The sequence below is a fragment of the Oncorhynchus tshawytscha genome, linkage group LG10 (assembly GCF_018296145.1).
Source record: "Oncorhynchus tshawytscha isolate Ot180627B linkage group LG10, Otsh_v2.0, whole genome shotgun sequence".
Taxonomy (NCBI): Eukaryota; Metazoa; Chordata; class Actinopteri; order Salmoniformes; family Salmonidae; genus Oncorhynchus; species Oncorhynchus tshawytscha.
In genome coordinates this window covers 49956064-49980402 of record NC_056438.1, presented here as the reverse complement: position 1 = coordinate 49980402, position 24339 = coordinate 49956064, and the positions used below count along the sequence as shown (strand labels likewise).

The following is a 24339-nucleotide window of genomic DNA, read 5'->3' as shown; positions in this document are numbered from 1 at the left end:
GTTGGATTGTGGGTAATGTATTTCATTACCCTATCTCTGGTTTGACTACGTTGGCTGAGTAGCAGGCCGCACCAACCACAGCTCAATGGCCCATACAAGGGTATCCTTTCAAGTAAAACAGTTATCTTCTCTTCACAGTATTCACAATGGTACAGCAGTTTTAGTCAATACATGTAATCTAATTTATACAGTGCATGCAATAGTAGCTTTCAATCTCTTTACTAATGTCAGTTTAGTGGTGTAAGCATTTGTGGGGGGAGACATGTAAATTTAAGTAACTTTATTATTTAGTCTTTTATAATACATTCAGTTCAAGAACAGTCTACCAAGCTTGACTAAAAACAAGGCAAAAAATACAAGTGAGTTGTGTGGCATTGTTTTATGAACCCATCTGAGGGACTGGGAATAGTGGGGCAGATACAAAAGTAATGTATAGAACTGCCAACTTGTCTGGCAAAGGGAGTCAATAGTTGAAATTCTATACATTGCATTTTTATCTGTAACATTGTAAAATGTTGCACCCTCTTGAATAAGCCCCAGTTGTATGGGTCACCTTTCACTCTGCAGGTGGGAATATACATTTTCCCCTAACCACTGATAGGGGGGTCATTACACTATTAAAGTTCAAATCTGATTGGGGGTACAAAGGGTTAGCTGATCCTAGATCTGTGGTTAGGGGCAAATTCTGAGCCCATTGGTCCATTGATTGGCAATAGTAAGGTCCTGAGCAATGTGGTTAAAAGTGGTTTACACCACAAACACTCCTTCCCTTCCACATACCTTAACTCAGACACACTCCACTGATCCAGGTTAATAGGTCATAGGAGCCCATTTCTGTTCACAAACACGGTTCACTTCTGTTAAACTTTCCCTGTAAGTGTTCAACTGTAGGTGACTCCATACATGTATATGCATGGGCTATTGACTTAGAAATATTATAACAGATTGTCATATTTGTCTTTACATTATTTTAAAACATTTGAGGGTCATGGCCTGAAAAGAAAGAAGCGCTGAATACCACCATCACTGAACGTTAGTTGCATTTCACAGCAGCAAGATTGACATATGGATAAGAACAGCTCAGACTGCAGATTCATTTGAATTAGGATGTTGAGTCAGTCTAAGAGAATTAGATTATTTACAATCAAAAGCAGATGATCTCCTGGGGATGTTTACCGAAGGATTACCATTCAAAACAAATATGTTTTATAAGAAATCAATGAAAAAAAAACCCTGGTCTGTTTCTTCGGGTGACAATGCATTCAGAACATTTGCCTTATTGGCCTGAGACAGACCAGTTTCAGATAGAAGCGCACTCTTTGTGCTCTTTGATGTGACAGGGCGTGAATTAAGTTCAAGCCTTCACTTAGAACAAGATATCACGTGCACGAGGCAGTGTCTGTAATGCAGCTGCAGTATGCAAGCAGTCCAACGTTGTGATGCTCTAAATATCCCTATGGCAAACTAAGTATCATACGGCCACATTATTTTTATTTTTTTAAACACATTTGATCATTTTAAATTCTTTAATATAAAAAAAAATAAGACTTTGATATCTGTTGAGTGTAGTAGACCTTCCTAAAAAACCACTCACCCCCCTCTCTGCCAAGTGCAGTGCAATTTCAATAACAAAGAGAAAACAGCCTGCCTTCTTTTTTTAATCATCCAGACAAAGGCCAATCAGGCAGGGCAATCGTTCCCTACTCCACATGCAAAAGGGAGGAGAGAAGGAGAAAAGAGGGAGGGAGGACAGTGGGGAAAGATGGGGTCTTTTTGACATCCCTGCAGCCCCCACTCCTACCAGCCCATTTCCAGTCCAATTCTGGGAATAAATTAATAAGCGGTCACACAATAGCATCGGTCAGGTGATGAGTGTGAGTGAGTGTGTACATGCGTGCGTGCACGTGTTTGTGTGTGAGACGTTAAGGAGAAAAGTGATGGTCAGAATGTGTGTATTTAAGTAGACATGTTATACAAAGGGAACCCTTGTCTGTGTGTATCAGTATGTGTCTGTGGTGAATTAGTGCAGTGAGCGGAGATCCATTTTGCAGTGGCAGGGGAAGGACGGTGAGTGGGAGGTGGGGGACACTGAGGTGGGGGTACGAGATGTGGCACGGCTGGCGTGGGCCGGTTAGAAGCGGATGAAGGTGGCATCGATCTGGCGTACGGTGGGCAGCGCCAGCATGATCTTCCTGCGGTATTGGGGGTCCTTCTGTAAGGGGTTCCTCTCCAGGTACACTGTCTCCAGGGCCTTGGAGCTCTTCAGCTCATCCAGATCTGACCAGTTCTCGATCTGATTATCATTCATCTGGGAGGGGGGGTGTTAGAGATTTCATATATGGCTTAACTTCTTTATCTGCAGCCTTGGACATATCTATTTCTCGAACAACTGACAGTGATCTACATTAAAAAATGACTCATCCATGCTACATCCCTCCTTTCAATCTCTCCTTCCCGCTTACCCAGAATTCCTGTAGGTCTGTTAAATGGCTGATGTTTTCAATTTTCTTCACCCGGTTGGCTGCGATGTCCAGAGTTGTCAGCTTTTTCTGTATGTGGACAAACAGCATAAATTGAGTCACCACTTTAAATATTTTCAAATAGTTGCTATTAAACTAGTGTGCAGACATGTTATGTCATAATTTTACAATAACTACAGTTGAAGTCGGAAGTTTAAATGTATTTGGCTAAGGTGTATGTAAACTCAGTTTTTCACAATTCCTGACATTAAATCCTAGTAAAAATTCCCTGTCTTAGGTCAGTTAGGATCACCACTTTATTTTAGGAATGTGAAATGTCAGAATAATGGTAGAGAGAATGAGTTATTTTAGCTTTTATTTATTTTGTCACATTCCCAGTGGGTCAGAAGTTTATACATACACTCAATTACTATTTGGTAGCATTGCCTTTAAATGGTTTAACTTGGGTCAAATGTTTTGGGTAGCCTTCCACAAGCTTCCCACAATAAGTTGGGTGAATTTTGGCCCATTCCTCCTGACAGAGCTGGTGTAACGGAGTCAGGTTTGTAGGCTTCCTTGCTCGCACACACTTTTTCAGTTCTACCCCCCAAAAATATGGGATTGAGGTCAGGGCTTTGTGATGGCCACTCCAATACCTTGACCTTGTTGTCCTTAAGCCAGTTTGCCACAACTTTGGATGTATGCTTGGGGTTATTGTCCATTTGGAAGACCCATTTGTGACCAAGCTTTAACTTCCTGACTGATGTCTTGAGATGTTGCTTCAACATATCCACAACATTTTCCTTCCTCATGTTGCCATCTATTTTGTGAAGTGCACTAGTCCCTCCTGCAGCAAAGCACCCCCACAACATGATGCTGCCCCCCCTGTGCTTCACGGTTGGGATGGTGTTTTTCGGCTTGTAAGCCTCCCCCTTTTTCCTCCAAACATAACGATGGTCATTATGGCCAAACAGTTCTATTTTTGTTTCATCAGACCAGAGGACATTTCTCCAAAAACTATGATCTTTGTCCCCATGCGCAGTTGCAAACCATAGTCTGGCTTTTTAAAAATGGTGGTTTTGGAGCAGTGGCTTCTTCCTTGCTAAGCGGCATTTCAGGTTATGTCGATATTGGACTCGTTTTACACTTTCGTACCCGTTTCCTCCAGCATCTTCACAAGGTCCTTTGCTCTTGTTCTGGGATTGATTTGCACTTTTCGCACCAAGTACGTTCATCTCTAGGAGACAGATCGCATCTCCTTCCTGAGCGGGATGACGGCTGCGTGGTCCCATGGTGTTTATACTTGCGTACTATTGTTTGTACAGATGAACGTGGTACCTTCAGGCATTTGGAAATTGCTCCCAAGGATGAACCAGACTTGTGGAGGTCTACCATTTTTTTTTGAGGTCTTGGCTGATTTCTTTAGATTTTCACATGATGTCAAGCAAAGAGGCACTGAGTTTGAAGGTAGGTCTTGAAATACATCCACAGGTACACCTCCAATGGACTCAAATGATGTCAATTAGCCTATCAGAAGCTTCTAAAGCCATGACATTTTCTGGAATTTTCCAAGCTGTTTAAAGGTACAGTCAACTTAGTGTGTGTTAACTACTGACCCACTGGAATTGTTATACAGTGGATTATAAATGAAATAATCTGTCTGTAGACAATTGTTGTAAAAATGACTTGTGTCATGCACAAAGTAGATGTCCTAACCGACTTGCCAAAACTATAGTTTGTTAAAAAGAAACGCGTGGAGTGGTTAAAACGAGTTTTAATGACTCCAACCTAAATGTATGTAAACTTCCAACTTCAACATGTTCATTTATTTTTCTTTAACTAGGCAAGTGAGTAAAGAACACATTCTTATTTACAATGACGCCTACAACCGCCAAACAGACGGCGCTGGGCCAATTGGGTGTCCCATAGGGCAGCGCACAATCACGGCCATTTGCGTTACAGCCTGGATTCAAACCAGGGTGTCTATAATGAAGCCTCTAGCACTGAGACGCAGTGCCTTAGACACCCCCATGTAAATCGCACATTATTCTTTTTTAGATAAAACATTTTTTTAAATACATTGTATAATCTACATGCAGTGAAGCCGCTAAACATTTACATCAAGTCATCTAGCAGACTCCCACCACATTACTTCATTAGGGATCCATAAATATTGCATTCCTGCTCTAATTTTATTGGTCACCATGGCAACGTGCATGGCCCTACAGTTGTGCAGGTTGCAGTTGACTCACGTTGTTCTCCAGGCCCTCTATGACCTCGATGCCATTGTGACTCAGGTAGAGCTCCTTCAGGTTCACCAGACCCTGCAGACCCTCCATCTTGGTGATGCGGTTACTCTGGAGGAAAGACGACAATTCAACATCCACTTCTTCAATATTGTACCGCTACTGAATAGGGTCACTAAACACAAGCATTTGCGTATTAGAAATGCTGCAGTCTATGACTCGATGTCCCACTGAACACAAAACTGAAGACTGAGGAAGTGGCAGACACTATTAAGCCACTGTGTGTGTGTGTGTGTGTGTGTGTACCTGGATGCTAAGGACTGTCAGATTGTGTAGGCCCTCCAGATGCTGAAACTGTGTGATCTTGTTGGTGCCCAGAAACAGACTCGTCAAGGAGGACAGAGAGTCCAAATTCTCAATTACCTGGAAACACGCAAAAAGCCACACACACACGTTAGATCAATCAAGTCTTTGCGGCAACGATGACTCTTTCTGTTCCAAGTGGCTGCCAATTGAGAGATGTGTAGACTTGGAGTAAGCAGAGCATAAGTGTAAAAAACATTAACACCTTCCTAATATTGAGCTGCACACCACCTCAGAACAGCCTCAATTCATCTGGGTATGGACTCTACAAGGTGTCGAAAGTGTCCCACAGGGACGCTGGCACATGTTGACTCCAAATGCTTCCCACAATTGTGTCAAGTTGGCTGAATGTCCTTTAGGTGTTGGACCATTCTTGATACACACGGCAAACTGTTGAGAGTGAGAAATCCAACAGCATTGCAGATCTTGACACAAACTGGTGCGCAGGGCACCTACTACCATACCCCATTCAAAGGCACCTGTCTCTTGTGGTCTTGCCCATTCACCCTCCGAATTGTACACAAACAATTCATGTCTCAATTGTCACAAGGCTTAAAAATCCTTCTTCAACCCATCTCCTCCCCTTCGTCTACACTGATGGAAGGGGATTTAATAAGCGACACCCTTAGAGATTTTTTACACATTGTAACTTAACAAAGTAGGATTAAATTATCTACAAAATACTCTGTCAAAGTGAAAGATGTATAAAATTAAAATAAAAGTGGAATGAAAAATCCAAATATCTTGATTAGATAAGTATTTTACCCTGAGTCAATACATGGAATCACATTGGGCAGCGATTACAGCTGCGAGTCTTTCTGGGTAAGTCTTAAAGCTTTGCACACCTGCATTGTACAATATTTGCAGATTATTTTTACAATTCTTCAAGGTCTGTCAAGTTGGTTGTTGAAGTCTTGCCATAGATTTAAGCCGGTTTAAGTCAACATTTTAACTAGGCCACTCAGGAACATTCAATGTTGGTTTGGGAAGCAACTCCAATTTATTAGGTACACCCATTTAGTACTGTGTCGGACCCTTTGCCGCCAGATCAGCCCGGAATACGTCGGGACACGGCGTTCAAATCATTGCTCAATTGGTATCAAGTGACTTAACTTGTGCCAGGAAAACATTCCACACACAAATTCACCACAGCCATGAGCCTGTACCGTTGACAACAGGCAGGATGGGTCCATGGACTCATGCTACTTACGCCAAAACTTGACTCTCGCATCTGCATGTCGCAAAACAAACCGGGATTTGTCGGACCAGGAGATGTTTTTCCACTCAAATTGTCCAGTGTTGGTGATTGCGCACCCACTGGATCCGCTCCTTCTTCTTTTTAGCTGACAGGAGTTGAACCCGGTGTGGTCCTAACAGCCCATCCATGACAAGGTTCAACAAGTTGTGCAAGCAGAGATGCCGTTCTACACACCACTGTTGAGCTGTGTTTGCCCACAGGACCGCCGCTGACTGAATGTTTGCGTTGCACTATTCTCGGCAAACCCTCGACATTGTCGTGCATGAAAAACCCAGGAGGGCGGCCGTTTGAGATACTGGATCCGGCAGGCCTGGCACCGATGATCATACCACGTTCAAAGTCGCTTAGGTCATTCGTTTTGCCAATTCTAACGTTCAATTGCAAGCCATGGCCACGTGACTATAGGAGCAATCCATTTTCGTGAACAAGGTGGTGTACCGAATAAAAACAGGCCACATTGTAAATTTGGCCATGTGTTTTAGGCTATTGTCCTGCTGAAAAGGTGAATTAATCACCCAGTGTCTGTTGGAAAGTAGACTGAACTAAGGTTGTCCTCTAGGATTTTGCCTGTGCTTAGCTCTATTCCATTGCTTTTTATCATAAAACACTCCCCAATCCTTGCCGATGACATGCATACCCATAACATGATGCAGCCACCACGATTGAACATTAAGAGTGGAGCTAAGGGATTTACCCCAAACATGACACTTTGTATTCAGGACATGAAGTTAATTTCTTTGCCACATTTCTTGCAGTTTAGTGCCTTACTGTAAAAAGGATGCATGTTTTAGAATATTTTTATTCTGTACAGGCTTCATTCTTTTTACTCATTTAGGTTAGTATTGTGGAGTAACTACAATGTTGTTGAACCATCATCAGTTTTGTCCTATCACAGCCATTAAACTCTGTTTTGGCCTCATGGTGAAATCCCTGAGCGGTTTCCTTCCGTTCCGGCAACTGAGTTAGGAAGGATGCCATCCGAAGTGTAATTAATAACTTACATGCTTTTTTTGTAAAAGCTTAACAAGTCACATAATAAGTAGCATGGACTGTGTGCAATAAGTGTTTTACATGATTTGACTGGACTACCTCATCTCTGTACCCCACACATACAGATAATTTTAAAAGGTCCCTCAGTCGAGCAGTGAAATTCAACCAAAGAGGTTTTCCAATGACTCACAACATTGCACACATTGAACGTCCCGTTCAGCATGTTGAAGTTATTCATTACACTTTGGATGGTGAATCAATACACCCAGTCACTACAAAGATACAGGTGTCCTTCCTAACTCAGTTGCAGGAGAGGAAGGAAACCGCTCAGGGATTTCACCATGAGGCCAATGGTCACTTTAAAACAGTTACAGAGTTTAAAGGCTTTGATAACAGAAAAATGAAGGACAGATCAACAACATTGTACTTACTCCACAATAGTAACCTAAATGACAGAGTAAAAAGAATGAAGCAGAATAAAACATTCAAAAACATGCATTCTGTTTGCAATAACGCACTAAAATAAAACTGCAAAAAATGTGGCAAAAAAATTAACTTTATGTCCTGAATACAAAGCGCTATGTTTGGGGCAAATCCACAACACATCACTGAGTACCACGCTTCATATTCAATCCCACCGCTGTCAATTGTTTTGGGGTGGCAGGTAGCCTAGTGGTTAGAGCGTTGGGCCAGTAACCAAAAGTTTGCTAGATCGAATCCCCGAGCTGACAAGGTAAAAATCTGTCGTTCTGCCCCTGAACAAGGCAGTTAACCCACTGTTCCCGGTAGGCCGTCATTGTAAATTAGAATTTGTTCTTAACGGACTTGCCTAGTTCAATAAAAAGGTTAAATCAAATAAAAATATAGATTTGAATATATATTTTGAAGCATGGTGGTGGCTGCATTATGTTATGGGTATGCTTGTCATTGGCAAGGACTAGGGAGTTTGATAAAATAAACAATAGGGCTAAGCACAGGCAAACTTCAGTCTGCTTTCCAACAGACACTGGGAGATGAGTTCACCTTTCAGCAGGACAACCTAAAATACAAGGCCAAATATACACTGAATGACTACATTGAATGTTCCTGAGTGGCCTAGTTACAGTTGCAGAAAGAATGGACAGAGAAAAGCAGGTGAGTAATGGCTGGTAGCGGATGCGGCGGGAAGATCACAGCTGTCACATGATTATTGGATGAGGCACTCATTGTGATATGACATCACACTGTGTTTGATATTATATTTGTAGAACACAGAGATGCATTCTGTGCTTAGTCAATGATTTTGATGACAGAAACAAACAGTATTTTTTTTCTTCAAAACTGCGAATATCGCCAAAAAGCAAGGAGTTTGCATCTCTGCATACAAATTCTAAGCATATGTAATTGGTCGCACAAGCCCTGTAACCCCTGACCCATGGCCTCTGTCTCACCCGGATGCGGTTAGAGCCCAGCTCCAGCATCTCCAGGCCGGTGAGATGGTCCAAATTGGCGATGTGGCTTATCTTGTTGTGCAGCAGGAATAGCTTCTTCAGCCCCGTCAGACGCTCCAGACCCTCCACCTTCCTCAGAAGATTGAAGGACACGTCCAGCTGGCTGGAGAGCAGAGTCAAAATACATTCAGGTTTAATTAAACTTTACTGAGAGGAAACATTTTGTGCAAAATAGCACATGGAGTAACAAAGTTAATTCAGTTCTGTCAGTGTAACTGAGGAGAGGACACTTAATGGTTAGTAAAAGCTGGTCATCGAGGCAACCGCAAGGTCAGCTGATAGGAAGGTAAACACTGGTGTGTATGCATGCATTTATGTACAGTACCAGTCAAATTTGGACAAACCTACATTGTAGAATAATAGTGAAGACACCAGAACTATGAAATAACACATATTGAATCATGTACTAACCTAACAAGTGTTAAACAAATCAGAATATATTTGAGATTCTTCAAAGTAGCCACCCTTTGCCTTGATGACAGCTTTAAAACAATCTTTGCATTCTCTCAACCAGCTTCATGAGGGATGTTTCTCCAACTGTCTTGAAGGAGTTCCCACATAAGCTGAGCACTTGTTGGCTGATTTTCCTTCACTCTGCAGTCCAACTCATCCCAAACCATCTCAATTGGGTTGAGGTCAGGTCATCTTATGCAGCACTCCATCACTGTCCTTTTTGGTCAAATAGTCCTTACACACCCTGGAGGTGTATTTTGTGTCATTGTTTCACTAAGCGCAAACCAAATCGGATGTATCGCTGCAGAATGCTGTGGTAGCCATGCTGGTTAAGTGTGCTTTGAATTCTAAATAAATCTTAGATAGTGTCACCACAAAAATCACCCCACACCATCACACCTCCTCGATGTTTCACCACACAAGATCATCCGTTCGCATGGGGGTTGGAACCAAAAATCTCTAATTTGGACTCATCAGACCAAAGGACAGATTTCCACTGGTCTAATGTCCATTGCTCATGTTTCTTGGCCCAAGCAAGTCTCTTCTTCTTGGTGTCCTTTAGTAGTGGTTTCTTTGCATCAATTGGACTACGAAGGCCTGATTCACACAGTCTGTCTGTTACTTGAACTCTGAAGCATTTATTTGGGCTGCAATTTCTGAGGAACTTATCCTCTGCAGCAGAGGTAACTCTGAGTCTTCCTTTCCTGTGGTGGTCCTTCATCATAGCGCTTGATGGTTTTTGCGACTGCAACTAAAGAAAATTTCAAAGTTCTTGAAATTTTCAAGATTGAATGACCATGTCTTAAAGTAATGATGGACTGTCGTTTCTCTTTGCTTATTTGAGCTGTTCTTGGCATAATATAGACTTGGTATTTTACCAAATAGAACCATCTCCTGTATACCCCCCCTACCATGTCACAACACAACCGATTGGCTCAAACGCATTAAGGAAAGAAATTCGACAAATTAACAAGGAACTGTTAAAAACCTCTTGATCCTACTTGAGACGCAGACGTCCCAACTAGAGCTCTGGAAATGCAAATGCGCTACGCTAAACGCTAATAGTATTAGTTAAAACGCAAACGTTCATTAAAATACACATGCTTGGTATTGAATTAAAGCTACACTCGTTGTGAATCCAGGCACCAAGTCAGATTTTTAAAATGCTTTTCGGCGAAAGCATGAGAAGCTATTATCTGATAGCATGTAACACCCCAAAAGACCCGTAGGGGATGTAAACAAAAGAATTAGCATAGTCGGCGCTACACAAACCGCACAATAAAATATAAAACATTCATTACCTTTGACCATCTTCTTTGTTGGCACTCCTTGATGTCCCATAATCAATACTGGGTCTTTTTTTCGATTAAATCGGTCCATATATAGCCTAGATATCGATCTATGAAAACTGTGTGATAAACGGAAAAAAATAGCGTTTCATAACGTAACGTCATTTTTTAAAAGTTAAAAAGTCGACGATAAACTTTCACAAAACACTTCGAAATACCTTTCTAATGCAACTTTAGGTATTACTACACGTTAATAAGCTATAAAAATCATCAGGAGGCGATGTAAATTCGATAGCTGGTCGTCTGGAAAAAATGTCCGGAAAAACACCGAGCCAATACATCAAGTTGGTGGTCGGAGGGAATCGGTTCCCTTTGGTCGGATCTACCAAGAATCAAATCAGAATCAAATGAGAAGACTCTATACATCCTGTGGAAGCTGTAGGTACTGCAACCTCGGCCTCATTTAATACGGTTCACCTTTAACAATGGGTTGAAGTGGCGCATGGATATTTTTTTCCATCTCCAGTGATCAGATTTTCCTGCGCTTTTCGATGAAACAGACGTTCTGTTATAGTCACAGCCGTGATTTAACCAGTTTTAGAAACGTTAGAGTGTTTTCTATACACACATACTAATCATATGCATATACTATATTCCTGGCATGAGTAGCAGGACGCCAAAATGTTGCGCGATTTTTAACAGAATGTTCGAAAAAGTAGGGGGTCGGCTTAAGAGGTTTTAATTGAAATGCATTCCAGGTGACTACCTCATTAAGCTCATTCAGAGAATGCCAAGAGGGTGCAAAGCTGTCATCAAGGCAAAGGGTGGCCATTTTGATTTCTTCAGTATTATTCTACAACATAGAAAATAGTAAAAATAAAGAAAAACCCTGGAATGAGTAAGTGTGTCCACACTTTTGACAGGTACTGTATGGGTCAGACTCACTCCAGTTCTGTGAGGGTCTGCAGGTTCTCAAGTTTGCGGATTTGGTTGTCGTAGAGATCCAGCTCCTTCAGAGTCACTAACGTCTCCAGGTTCTCAATGTTTTTGATCAGGTTCTGCCTTAGAGAGAGCGTCTGGAGACACGCAAACATTCAGCGTTAATTAATCTAGTCATTCTGTTTGTGCAGACAGTCTCCTTTACCCGAGGGTGATTGTCATCTATGTTTTCTATAAATAGCTATATGATGTTTTTAGAAATCATACTCTATGGGTGAAGGACTGACAGTAGTCAACCTACTGACCTTAGCCTTCCTCAACACCTCCAATCCCTCAATCTTCCCAATCCTACAGTGGACAAGATCAACATCCTGTGAAGAGAGGTAGGTGTGTTAGGTAGAGAACTAAATTGGAACACCATTCATAATTGTTATGGCAACACTAATTCCCATCCCTCCATCACCTCTTCCTCTGGGTCCAAGGTTATGGTATCCATATCAACGGGAGACTCCTCTTTAACTGTGTACAAAGAGAAAAGACATTTCAAGAAGTGATTTGTAACACAGCATCTAGGCCTAACTAGAGTAGCGTGTACTAGCTACAAAAGTACAAAATGTTCTCAAATCAAATTGTATTCGTCACATGCGCCTAATACAACAGTTTACTTACAAGCCCCCAACCAACTTTGTAGTTTAAAAAAAAATACAGATAAGATTAAGATGAAAGTAACAACTAATTAAAGTGCAGCAGTAAAACAATAGCGAGTCCATATACAGGGGGTACCAGTACAGAGTCAATGTGCGGTGGCACCGGTTAGTTGAGGTAGTATGTACATGTGGGTAGAGTTATTGAAGTGACTATGTATAGATGCAACAGAGTAGAAGCGGTGTAAAGGGGGGGGTGGGGGAGCAATGCAAAAAGTCCGAGTAGCCATTTGATTAGGTGTTCAGCAGACTTATGGCTTGGGAGTAGAAGCTGTTTAGAAGCATCTTGGACCGAGACTTTGCGCTCCGGTATCGCTGCCATGCGGTAGCAGAGAGAACAGTCTATGACGACTAGGGTGGCTGGGGTCTTTGACAATTTTTAGGGCCTTCCTCCGACACCGCCTGGTATAGAGATCCTGGATGGCAAGAAGCTTGGCCCCAGTGATGTACTGGGCCGTACGCACTACCCTCTGTAGTGCCTTGTGGTCGGAGGCCGTTGCCATACTAGGCAGTGATGCAACCAGGATGCTCTCGATGGTGTAGCTGTAGAACCTTTTGGGGATCTGAGGACCCATGCCAAATCTTTTCAGTCTCCTGAGGGGGAAGAGGTGCTGTCATGCCCTCTTCACGGCTGTCTTGGTTTGCTTGGACCATGTTAGTTTGTTGGTGAAGTGGACACCAAGGAAGGAACTTGAAGCGCTCAACCTGCCCCAATACAGCCCTGTCGATGAGAATGGGGGCGTGTTCGGTCCTCTTTTTTCCAGTAGTCCACAATCACCTTCTTTGTCTTGATCATATTGAGGCCAGGTCTCTGACCTCCTCCCTATAGGGCGTCTCGTCATTGTTTGGGCCTCCCACTGTTGTGTCATCTGCAAATTGAATGGTGTTGGAGTCATGCAGTCATGAGTGAACAGGGAGTACAGGAGGGGACAAAACACACATCTAATGGGCCCCTGTGTTGAGGATCAGCGTGGCAGGATGTGTTACCTACCCTTACCACCTGGGGGCTGCCCGTCAGGAAGTCCAGGATCCAGTTGCATAGGGAGGTGTTTAGTCCCAGGGTCCTTCACTTATTGATGAGCTTTGAGGGCACTAGTGTTGAACACTGAGCTGTAGTCAATGAATAGCATTCTCACATAGTTGTTCCTTTTGTCCAGATGGGAAAGGGCAGTGTGGAGTGCAATAGAGATTGCATCATCTGTGGATCTGTTGGGATGGTATGCAAATTGGAGTGGGTCCAGGGTTTCTGGGATAATGGTGTTGATGTGAGCCATGACCAGCCTTTCAAAGCACTTCATGGCTACAGGCGTGAGTGCTACGGGTCGGTAGTCATTTAGGCAGGTTAACTTAGTGTTCTTGGGAACAGGCACTATGGTGGTCTGCTTGAAACATGTTGGTATTACAGACTCAGACAGGGAGAAGTTGAACTTGTCAGTGAAGACACTTGCCAGTTGGTCAGCGCATGCTTGGAGTACACGTCCTGGTAATCCGCCTGGCCCTGCGGCCTTGTGAATGTTGACCTGTTTAAAGGTCTTACTCACATCGGCTGCGGAGAGTGTGATCGCACAGTCGTCCGGAACAGATGGGGCTCTTATGCATGTTTCAGTGTTATTTGCCTCAAAGCGAGCATAGAAGTTCATCTTGGGCAGGTCGCAGTTGTTCTCAACTGGCCTACCTAGTTAAATAAAGGTGAAAAAAAAATGTTTAAAAAATAGTTTAGCTTGTCTGGTATGCTCGTGTCACTGGGCAGCTCTCGGCTGTGCTTCCCGTTGTAGTCTGTAATGGTTTGCAAGCCCTGCCACATCCGACGAGCGTCAGAGCCAGTTTAGTACGATACAATCTTAGTCCTGTATTGATGCTTTGCCTGTTTGATGGTTTGTCTGAAGGCAAAGCGGGATTTCCTATTAATTTCCGGGTCCTTTTTTTATTTCACCTTTATTTAACCAGGTAGGCCAGTTGTGAACAAGTTCTCATTTACAACTGTGACCTGGCTAAGATAAAGCAAAGCGACACAAACAGAGTTACACATGGAATAAACAAACGTCCAGTCAATAACACAATGGGTTAGAGTCCCGCTCCTTGAAAGCGGCAGCTCTAGTCTTTAGGTCAGTGCTGATGCTGCCTGTAATCCATGGCTTCTGGTTGGGCTATGTACGTACGGCCACTGTGGGGACGATGTCGCTGATGCACTTATTGATGAAGCCAATGACTGATATGGTGTACTCCTCAATGCCATTGGAGGAATCCCAGAACATATTCCAGTCTGTGTTAGCAAAACAGTCCTGTAGCTTAGAATCTGCTTCATCTGACCACTTTTTTATTGATCTAGTCACTGGTGCTTCCTGCTTTCAGTCAGATTCAAATCAAAAAATTTTTGTTCAGTTTGTGCCAACTGAGCATGACTTGACACTTTACTTGTGCATAACATAATATTTAATTTGCAGAGCGCATGTCCCACATTAAATTCACATAAGGTAGCAAACAAAAACAGCATTGATTCATCAACAAGTAGAAAAGTCACAATACATCAATACATTACCTACTAATGCAAAAGAGACTTTATGCAAATTAAGTGATCAAACATTAATTGCTAGGTTCTCAGTTAAGTTTTAAATTAGGACATTGAAGCTGCCTCCTTGGCATGTACAGGTAGGCCCCACCTGTGGCAGGAGGCTGGTTCAGGTCTACCTCCCCATTGATGCTCTTCCTCCTGGTCTCATCATCTCCTGACTCCTCTGACTCTCCCTTCCGGTCCACTGCACACATAACAGATGGGAAGGAACAGCCTGGGTCAGTTCAATGTAGTTTGAACATTATCACAGTTGTAGCCATGGATGAGTCATGAAAACTAAAGCGCCCATGTAGCAGGCTCACATGATCGGACCCGCATTTCTATGGATGGCTGTCTGCAAACTACTGCTAGCTGATCAGTAGAAGTAGAAACGTATTTATACTTAGCTAAACCTTGTTTTGAAGTTAGCTATATACAGTAGCTAGTATGGTTATTTTCGTATGTGTCTGTCTGACAGTTTGATTTAGATGTTGGAAGAATCCGACAATATTGAAAGCAACATTTCCACGCTAGCTGACTGGCCAGCAAGGGCCGACCAACCAGCTAGCTAGAGTAGCTTGATAGACCAATCACCATGAGACGTTCCCATTTCAACTACACTCAGTTGCTAGGCTAACTTGCTTTAAGTGGATGAGACGGTCATTATTTGTTATATAGCTAATGTTAGCTAACTACAATAAACATAGGAGGATGACATTTACCTAGGTACAGAAAAAACATGTTAGCTAGTACTAGTAGCTAGATAAATGCTAGCGAACGTAAACAACTTATTGAATGAAATAGCTAGCTACTGCCACTGGTGGCTAACAACATTAGCTAGATAGCATGTCCACGGAGGGAAGGGCAAAGTAGCACAAAATAACATCCCCTGCAGCATGGGGGGGGGGTTCAATAATAAATAGTTAAATATATATTTAACCACCCTCATGAAAAACTATTTGTGATGCAATATTTTAAATTGTCACTCACCTTCCATCTCTTGAGGCTCTCCAACAGACAGGGTAGCCATATTTGTTTCCGATAACTCTCCCTTTTTAATTGACAATCTCCTCAGCCAATCAGGAGGCTGCATGTTTGATGCGGGCTCTGCCTTCAAAAGGGGTGCGTCACTGACCACAATAGACCATTTATCCGTTTGTTAGCGATATTCAAGATCACATTTGAATCCCGAAAATATAGACAAAACATGAATGTTTAAACTGGAAAATATAAGAACTGCGACACTATCACAAAGAGCAGTTTAATTGCACTTTTTGACCACAGGATGGTGCCAATCACACATATTCCTGCACAACAGCACGCCACAATCACACCTGCACAAGAGGACATACATAGATAGCCCTTCAACAAGGGCAGATAAATAAAATAAGAATAGTGTTTATTAAGGGAAGGTCATCCATAACCAGAAACATACTATAGGTGGATGGTGTATATTTTTAAAACAATGAGTTGATGTACTTAATCTACTTCCCGAGTAGGTGTCATGACTTTCCTTTCATTATTCAGATGAATGTTATTTATCTAATCAACTATGTTTAATTGTTACCAGATTAAAATAATCATGTAACAATTAACTCATTAGGAATTTGGGGCACCACAAGAGCGATTGTTTAAAGAGTTACCTGAATTAAATCACGCCCATCAAAGAGTCAAAACAGTTCATCCTAACCTTGTATCATATCATCATTCTGAACAATCATAATCTCTTGCATCTGCAAAAAAAAAAAACCACAGCCTTACATTTGATTCAGCACTACACATATTGGTTTAGTTATTTATTTACTAGCTAACTAAATGATAACACAGGATAAAGATACACACTTAATACATTAGAAACAGGTCCCTAGCCGACTGACACAATATGGTGGCTTTTTATAAAAGACATGGAGAGGGGGAGAGAGAGAGAGAGAGAGGCACTGAGACATAATACTTTGGTACATTTATAAACTACTCTCACAGTAATCATATACTTTGCATATGAACCGCCTCCCTTTTGGAGTAAGCCAAGCCTTCTTGGAAAGGGTTTGGTTGGGCCTTTCCACGGCACGCTTGTAATGCTCTGATCTCCCTCCCCCCTCCCCCTTCTTCTTCTTTGAAGATAGGCTAGCCAGCCGTGTCGTTGGTTCCCATTGAGTGATGAGAGTAGTAGAATACGGTAATTCGAGAAGAGTTGTATAAGGATGGATGGTTTGAAGAGTAGTAGGATGGTCCCACTTCAATTCGCTTTTCTAGAAACTTTACTTAGGACAGCTAATCAGCCGTACCAGTGATATTGTCTCGACCTCGTGTTGAGATTTCAGCGTTCAAACCCCTTTGGACGTGACCTGTAGCTACACACCTCTTTGTTCTGAATGTTAATTTCTTCACCAATCCTTTTATGCACTCTGGTCAAAAGGGACTGTTCCGTCAGGCTGACACACTCTGACCTCACTCGGGGCGTGGCTACTTACTGTGCAAAGTTTTTGAAAACAAATGGTCTCTTATGGCTACAAAAACCACATCCCTACCAAAAACACATTCATCGTTATTCATATTTCATGCACAACGTAAAGGATGGAGACATCGTACATGTAGTGTATATACTTTAAGTTACAGTATTTCCTCTATAATATTTTTAATGACATCCCAAAATAACCAACAATAGTTTTTCATAGCTCGCCTCTAACCATTCCCCACATTTGCTGTGAGAAATATTGTTCCAGTATTCACTTTAGAACGTCTCTGGAGACAGCGCGCATTCCTTTGTGAATTTGGAGAGGGAGACCCTAGAGCTCCTCTGTTTTAATTTACAACAGGGTGTGAGGCTGGTTTTCCATATGAAGTAAAGTACACGGAGTGAAACCGAGACGCTGCTGTTCTTGTTATCTTGACACAGATCTTTACTGCCCAAACAATATTCCCCTCCACTGCGTACCAGGCTTTATAGGCCCTCTTCAGACACACTGCTGGTGAATGGGACTACTTTACTCCAAACTCAGTGTAGTGCCATCAGAACCACACAGTTGCAAAACTCTCTGAAGCATGTGTGGAATCAATCTTTAATAACCTCCCTGTGTATTACATGGATACCATAATATACTTTCCGCTTAGATCATGCATCATGCTCTGTGAACACTTCTTTGTATGAGCTGCTAGCTACTTTGTGTCGTGTCTTTACTATCATTAATTTGAAGACATAGTTAAAGATTCTCTGTAATTAGTATTACGCGATCAACTGATTAATCATGTACATGTAATTAACTAGGAAGTCGGGGCACCATAATTTCCTAATATAACCTTTCAGATATTTTCATATCTGATCCATAGTCTCCTGATTAATGAATTATTTACCTCACGTTAGTCTTATTCCAAACATCGTAAATTGTTGGTTATCTGCACGAACCCAGTCTTCACTATGAGTCATCCATACATCAATTGTCTTAGATGATTTATTACTAACTAAGTAATTCACAGAAATGCATAAACAGTAAATATGGTTACAAGAAATGATAGGAGAATGTGCCCTAGTGGGCTAAACCGGCATCGCGGCTTGTTAGACAAAAAGGGGAAATGGAGGTCAACTAAGAAGTCACTACAGAGTGATAATTATAACAATTGAAATGCTAATCCTTTGCACATGAACGCTCACTCATTCGGGAACAATTGCAATCAATATACACTGCTCAAAAAAATTAAGGGAACACTAAAATAACACATCCTAGATCTGAATGAATGACATTCTTATTTCTTTACATAGTTGAATGTGCTGACAACAAAATCATCAATGGAAATCAAATTTATCAACCCATCGAGGTCTGGATTTGGAGTCACACTCAAAATGAAAGTGGAAAACCACACTACAGGCTGATCCAACTTTGATGTAATGTCCTTAAAACAAGTCAAAATGAGGCTCAGTAGTGTGTGTGGCCTCCACGTGCCTGTATGACCTCCCTACAACGCCTGGGTATGCTCCTGATGAGGTGGCAGATGGTCTCCTGAGGGATCTCCTCCCAGACCTGGACTAAAGCATCCGCCAACTCCTGGACAGTCTGTGGTGCAACGTGGCGTTGGTGGATGGAGCGAGACATGATGTCCCCAGATGTGCTCAATTGGATTCAGGTCTGGGGAACGGGCGGCCCAGTCCATAGCATCAATGCCATCCTCTTGCAGGAACTGCTGACACACTCCAGCCACATGAGGTCTAGCATTGTCTTGCATTAGGAGGAACCCAGGGCCAACCGCACCAGCATGTGGTCTCACAAGGGGTCTGAGGATCTCATCTCGGTACCTAATGGCAGTCAGGCTACCTCTGGCGAGCACATGGAAGGCTGTGCGGCCCCCCAAAGAAATGCCACCACACACCATGACTGACCCACCACCAAACCGGTCATGCTGGAGGATGTTGCAGGCAGCAGAACGTTCTCCATGGCGTCTCCAGACTGTCACGTGCTCAGTGTGAACCTGCTTTCATCTGTGAAGAGCACAGGGCGCCAGTGGCGAATTTGCTAATCTTGGTGTTCTCTGGCAAATGCCAAACGTCCTGCACAGTGTTGGGCTGTAAGCACAACCCCCACCTGTGGACGTCGGGCTCTCATACCACCCTCATGGAGTCTGTTTCTGACCGTTTGAGCAGACACATGCACATTTGTGGCCTGCTGGAGGTCATTTTGCAGGGCTCTGGCAGTGCTCCTCCTTGCACAAAGGCGGAGGTAGCGGTCCTGCTGCTGGATTGTTAACCTCCTACGGCCTCCTCCACGTCTCCTGATGTACTGGCCTGTCTCCTGGTAGCGTCTCCATGCTCTGGACACTACGCTGACAGACACAGCAAACCTTCTTGCTACAGCTCGCATTGATGTGCCATCCTGGATGAGCTGCACTTCCTGAGCCACTTGTGTGGGTTGTAGACTCCGTCTCATGCTACCACTAGAGTGAAAGCACCGCCGGCATTCAAAAGTGACCAAAACATCAGCCAGGAAGCATAGGAACTGATAAGTGGTCTGTGGTCACCACCTGCAGAACCACTCCTTTATTGGAGTGTCTTGCTAATTGCCTATAATTTCCACCTGTTGTCTATTCCATCTGCACAACAGCATGTGAAATGTATTGTCAATCAGTGTTGCTTCCTAAGTGGACAGTTTCATTTCACAGAAGTGTGATCGACTTGGAGTTACATTGTGTTATTTAAGTGTTCCCTTTATTTTTTTGAGCAGTGTATATATATTTACGCTCAGTGTGTCGTCTTGACCGCTGGTGAAAAGTTTATTTTGTAGAATTGTCCATCTCTCTCCCTCTCGTGGTTATAGTGGATAGTTCAGAGTGACATTCATTCGTTTCGTTATAGGAGTGGATCAGTGGTTCGTAACCTTGGAGGTACTGAACCCCACCAGTTTCATATGCGCATTCACCGAACCCTTCTTAATTGGAAAAATAAAATGTGATTTTTTAAAATTCAAAACATAGGTATATATTTGACTGGTGCACAAAATGAACCGTGCATCAACATCACTGTGTTCAAAGAACAAAATCATCAAAACCTGATTTTCAAACAAAAACAAAATAATGAATATTTACTGCAAATCAGTGTGACTTCAGCTGTTGCCTTTCAGAGACCAGTTCAGAAATGCACGGCTTCACCTTGGCAAGTGCCACTCTCATGTCATTTTCGCAACAAAGTCTGTTCCTTTTCTTCTTTTTATGTCCAGCATCCTCGAAAAGGATTGCTCGCAAAGATATGTTGTAACAAACGGTATGAAAATCTCCAGAGCTTTCTTAGCAATAACAGGGTACGTTACCATTTGTTGACACCAAAACGTTGAAAGCGTTGTTGTTCTGAAGAGTTGCTGTTGAACCTGGCTCTGCTGAATTTCAATGATTTCATTGAGGTATTCATCATTGACATCTGTTGTCTCAACATTAAACGTGAACGGCTGTCTCACCCTTGCTCGATATGACTCTTGTAGGGAAGTATCCGTCGAGAGACTTTGCAAGCTCATCTAAGTGCATGGCAATTGCTTGCTTCAGTTCCGCGGGTACAGAAATGTCTCCGATTCCAGATACATCTTCGATCTTACTTACACAGGCGTCGCAAACTTTCCCCTGCTGGACGTTATCGTTCTCTGTTCGTCGTTTCCATAACGGTAGCTTTTTTTGAAAAGCCTTCATGTTTTCCTTCGCTTCGATGATGTCGACTCCACCGCCCTGCATCTTTTGATTGAGATGATTGAGAGCTGCGAAGATATCAGACATGTACGCTAAAATGAGAATGAACTCATTTGGTGCTCTTGCAAAAACAGGGCTAATTCCACACGCACGGCAAAGACACGATTCAGCACCTGTCCCCGGGATATGGTACAGAAGTATTTCGAATTCAGAGCACATTTCTTTACACAGCTCACTGAAGATGCGGTGCCTCAGAGCACTAGTTCGCACATAGTTCACACATTCCACTACCATTTTTAATACTTCTGCCAGTTTGAGGCAAGCTTTTTGTTGCCAACGCATGCCTATGCAGAACACAATGCGTAACAATGATGTGTGGTGCATCGGCTTTCACTAGCGCATCAAAACCAGACTTTCTTCCCAGCATGACTGGAGCTCCGTCCGAACAAACTGCAGAAACCATATCCCACGAAAGATTGTTGTCTTTGAATAAGTCATCCACAAGTTTCTTCACATCGGCTGCCTTAGTTGTTGTTGTAAGAGGCTTACAAAATAAAAAATCTTCCTTTATCACGTTGTCTTTAACATAGCGCACGAATACAGCAAGCTGGCTTAGATTGGAAACGTCTGTGGTCTCCTCGAGTTGAGGAGTCATCTTGTGTCATCGCGAATCATATGAGTCGGGTGCGTGTCTTGACCTCTGCCGAACCCCTGAGACTGACTCACCGAACCCCTGGGGCTCGATCGAACCCAGGTTAAGAACCACTGGAGTGGATGTTTCGGCGGTTGTCGTTCTTCGCGTTCAATGATACCGAATTCCTAGCTGCAGACTAGTAATTGATAAAGACCTGTTCTTATTCTGTCGGTATCGATAGTCAGAGTTTAACCACGTGGTATGGTTAAAAGATTCAGCAATGGTCTACAACCTTTGTCTCCTCCTAATAGAGAAAAGCATGGTCTGCAACCTTTAGCCATCTCGTAATTGAGGTAAGCTCGGTCTGCTGATCGAAAACCCAGGTGGGGGTTTTATTTGGAAGGGCCGAAAAAGGGCTGTCCCAGGAGGCCTTACCCTAACTGGGCTCAGGGGCAGTCCTCTGATTTAGTTCAAATCAAAAAGCGAATTGTATTTTTCTTCAGTAAACAGTCCAAAGTCATATTACACAATTATACAAACAGTATCATACTCACTCATTCATCTTATACAACAATTAGATGTAAAACCTCATATCTGAGGCGATTATATAAACAGCGTTATGGTAATGTGGCCACACCGTCTCCCATGAGCTTCCCCAAGTTGTGACAAACGGACCAGTTCGTAGCTGGATTCTACACCGATCTTTTATACTTTCTCCGGAACATGAAATTTGTTCGTACCTCAAGTTCTGTGAGGAGGAAGGATTTCCTTTGTCCTCTATGAAAATGTACTCTCTCTATACTGTGTGTCTATGAGGAGATCCTCAGGAATTTACGACGTCTCTCTGACCACAGCAACCTAGTTGAAGGAGGAGGCAGGGAGAGGGGGATGGGGCTTGCTATACCCAAAGAGGCCAACGTCATGACATATCCAAACCACCAGGGGGAGGTCTTGTTTGTCCTGCAAGTTACAAATCAACATAAAATCATGAACACGTGATGTCCTGTTTGTAGATCATCGTTGCAGTCCCCTCTGGTGGTTGAACTTGTTAGGCTTCTCTGAAAGTGGAGCAGTCCACCACAAGGATGGCAGTTGATGTCCGGTTGGTGATCGACGTTGCTGTCCCTTCTAGTCATGTACCTTGGTAGGTTCCCTGGAAGCTGCAAAGTACCCCAGGGAGGGCCAGGGGATGTCCTGGTTGGTGACCGCCATTGCGCCCCCCCCCCCTGTGGTTTACCTTGGTAGGCTCTTTGACAGCGGGGCATGCCGCCACAAGGATGGACCGTGGGTGTCCGGATTTGGCGTCGCCGTTCCGGACCAGTCATCTGGTCATTGTCCAGACTGGATGATCTGGGCAGTAACTTACGCACACACACTCATTAAATATATACAATTACATTCATTCCCCAATGAGCAGCGCTGTGGCACTAAGTGATGGTTGTATGGGGACTTTGTTTATGGCTCTCACTTCCTAAGTGTCAAAGGAACTGAACCGAAAAGGAATGAAAGCATAAATAAAAGATATACAAAATATAGTTCTCACACAAAAATAATCTAATTGGACTGTATTCTATATACGTCCAATGTTCTGGCAAAATGACTATCATGGCATTGTCTCCAATGCCATATCTGTGGTTTTCCTACTTGGTGTGCTGCTTAGGCACTATCCTAAGTTGATAACGATATGATAGGTTTACAGCTGTAAGGCACTAGTTTTGGGCAGTCTACAGGGATGACCTATGGACTTCCGGGAAGAAACTGGTGAGTGCTGTAGAGTCAAAGGCCTAGAAGTAAATGTTCAACTTTACTAAGGCTGGTATTTTGCTTGGACCCTTAAGTGATCCTAGCACAAATCCTAATTGGATGTTCCATTGTGCATGTGCGTTTATGCTTACACAAGCGCCCATGTCAAGGAAAGAAAACCAAGTATCCTGGCAGATTACAATTTGTTCTGAATGAGTCTGATGTAATTTTCAGGTCAATGCCTGGAGGTCAGTCAGAATTGGTGTCGAGGGAGTCTGTAGTAGTTTTTCACTACAAGTCACGGTCTTCCACTATTGTAATGGTGATAGCTATGAAATAGACTTCATACCCATGTTATCCACGGAGGAGCTAACCTCACGACGGAAGTACACTAAGTATTAGACCAGTCGTACGTGGTGTGATCGTGGTTAATGATTCTAATCATTTTCCTCCTGAATGGAGGATTCTATTTATTTGTGACATGTCTGTTAACCATTGAAAGAGTGCACTGGAGATTCCCTTCCACGTGTTGCACTCTGAGTAACTCCTATGTCGCTAATTGTCAAGGGTAATTTGATTGGTTAGGTCTCTAACCTTCTTACTGATTGTAGCTAGGCTGACTGTCGCTGGTATTGGTACTGGTGCTCAAAGGGACCAGGTATCCTACCGATTTATTCTGAAATATTATACTACTGGAACACATGATTGGAGCATTTTACTAGTTGTATTGTAGTTGAACCTACACATGGCAAGGAATGATTGTTGCCATTTGTTTTGGAGGTGGACAAGTCCACTGGACTTCCTTTACGACCAGTGTGGTACACCTCAGTACCATCTTAGATGTGTTCTAAGAATCTCCGTCTAGGGGCCTGTCTGCTCCTCACTGTTCTCATAGGGGATTTAACAACTAGACTTAATTTATGCTCTGGCGGCCTCGTATGGTGTCGTCCATAGTCTCTACCCCCCCACCGGCCTCGATGAGGCTCATCATGGGTCTGGGCTACTAATTTCCCCCCTTTGTGTCTCCGGACCCCCCCAGTGCGTGGTGTTGGTGTCCGAGG

At 43.0% G+C, this 24339-nt stretch overlaps 1 protein-coding gene across 1 annotated transcript; it reads right to left on the bottom strand.

Moving 5' to 3' along the window:
- Positions 1-265: 265 nt before the first annotated feature.
- On the bottom strand, positions 266-15854 carry LOC112260398 (protein phosphatase 1 regulatory subunit 7). The gene is made up of 10 exons (XM_024435470.2): positions 15733-15854; positions 14852-14947; positions 11951-12006; positions 11793-11858; positions 11494-11624; positions 8747-8909; positions 5012-5128; positions 4712-4816; positions 2463-2549; positions 266-2308 (listed from the first exon to the last, which is right to left on the bottom strand). The coding sequence occupies exons 1-10, from the start codon at positions 15833-15835 to the stop codon at positions 2132-2134; spliced, it is 1101 nt and encodes a 366-aa protein (XP_024291238.1). The 5' UTR covers positions 15836-15854; the 3' UTR covers positions 266-2131.
- Positions 15855-24339: the final 8485 nt, after the last annotated feature.

Excerpts from the sequence above, each read along its gene's own strand:
- LOC112260398 (XM_024435470.2), bottom strand. The coding sequence starts at position 15,835 with ATGCAGCCTCCTGATTGGCTGAGGAGATTGTCAATTAAAAAGGGAGAG. Across the intron at positions 4,817-5,011 it reads TGACAGTCCTTAGCATCCAG|AGTAACCGCATCACCAAGAT; the intron begins GTACACACACAC and ends TCTTTCCTCCAG. Across the intron at positions 2,309-2,462 it reads CAGACCTACAGGAATTCTGG|ATGAATGATAATCAGATCGA; the intron begins GTAAGCGGGAAG and ends CCCCCCTCCCAG.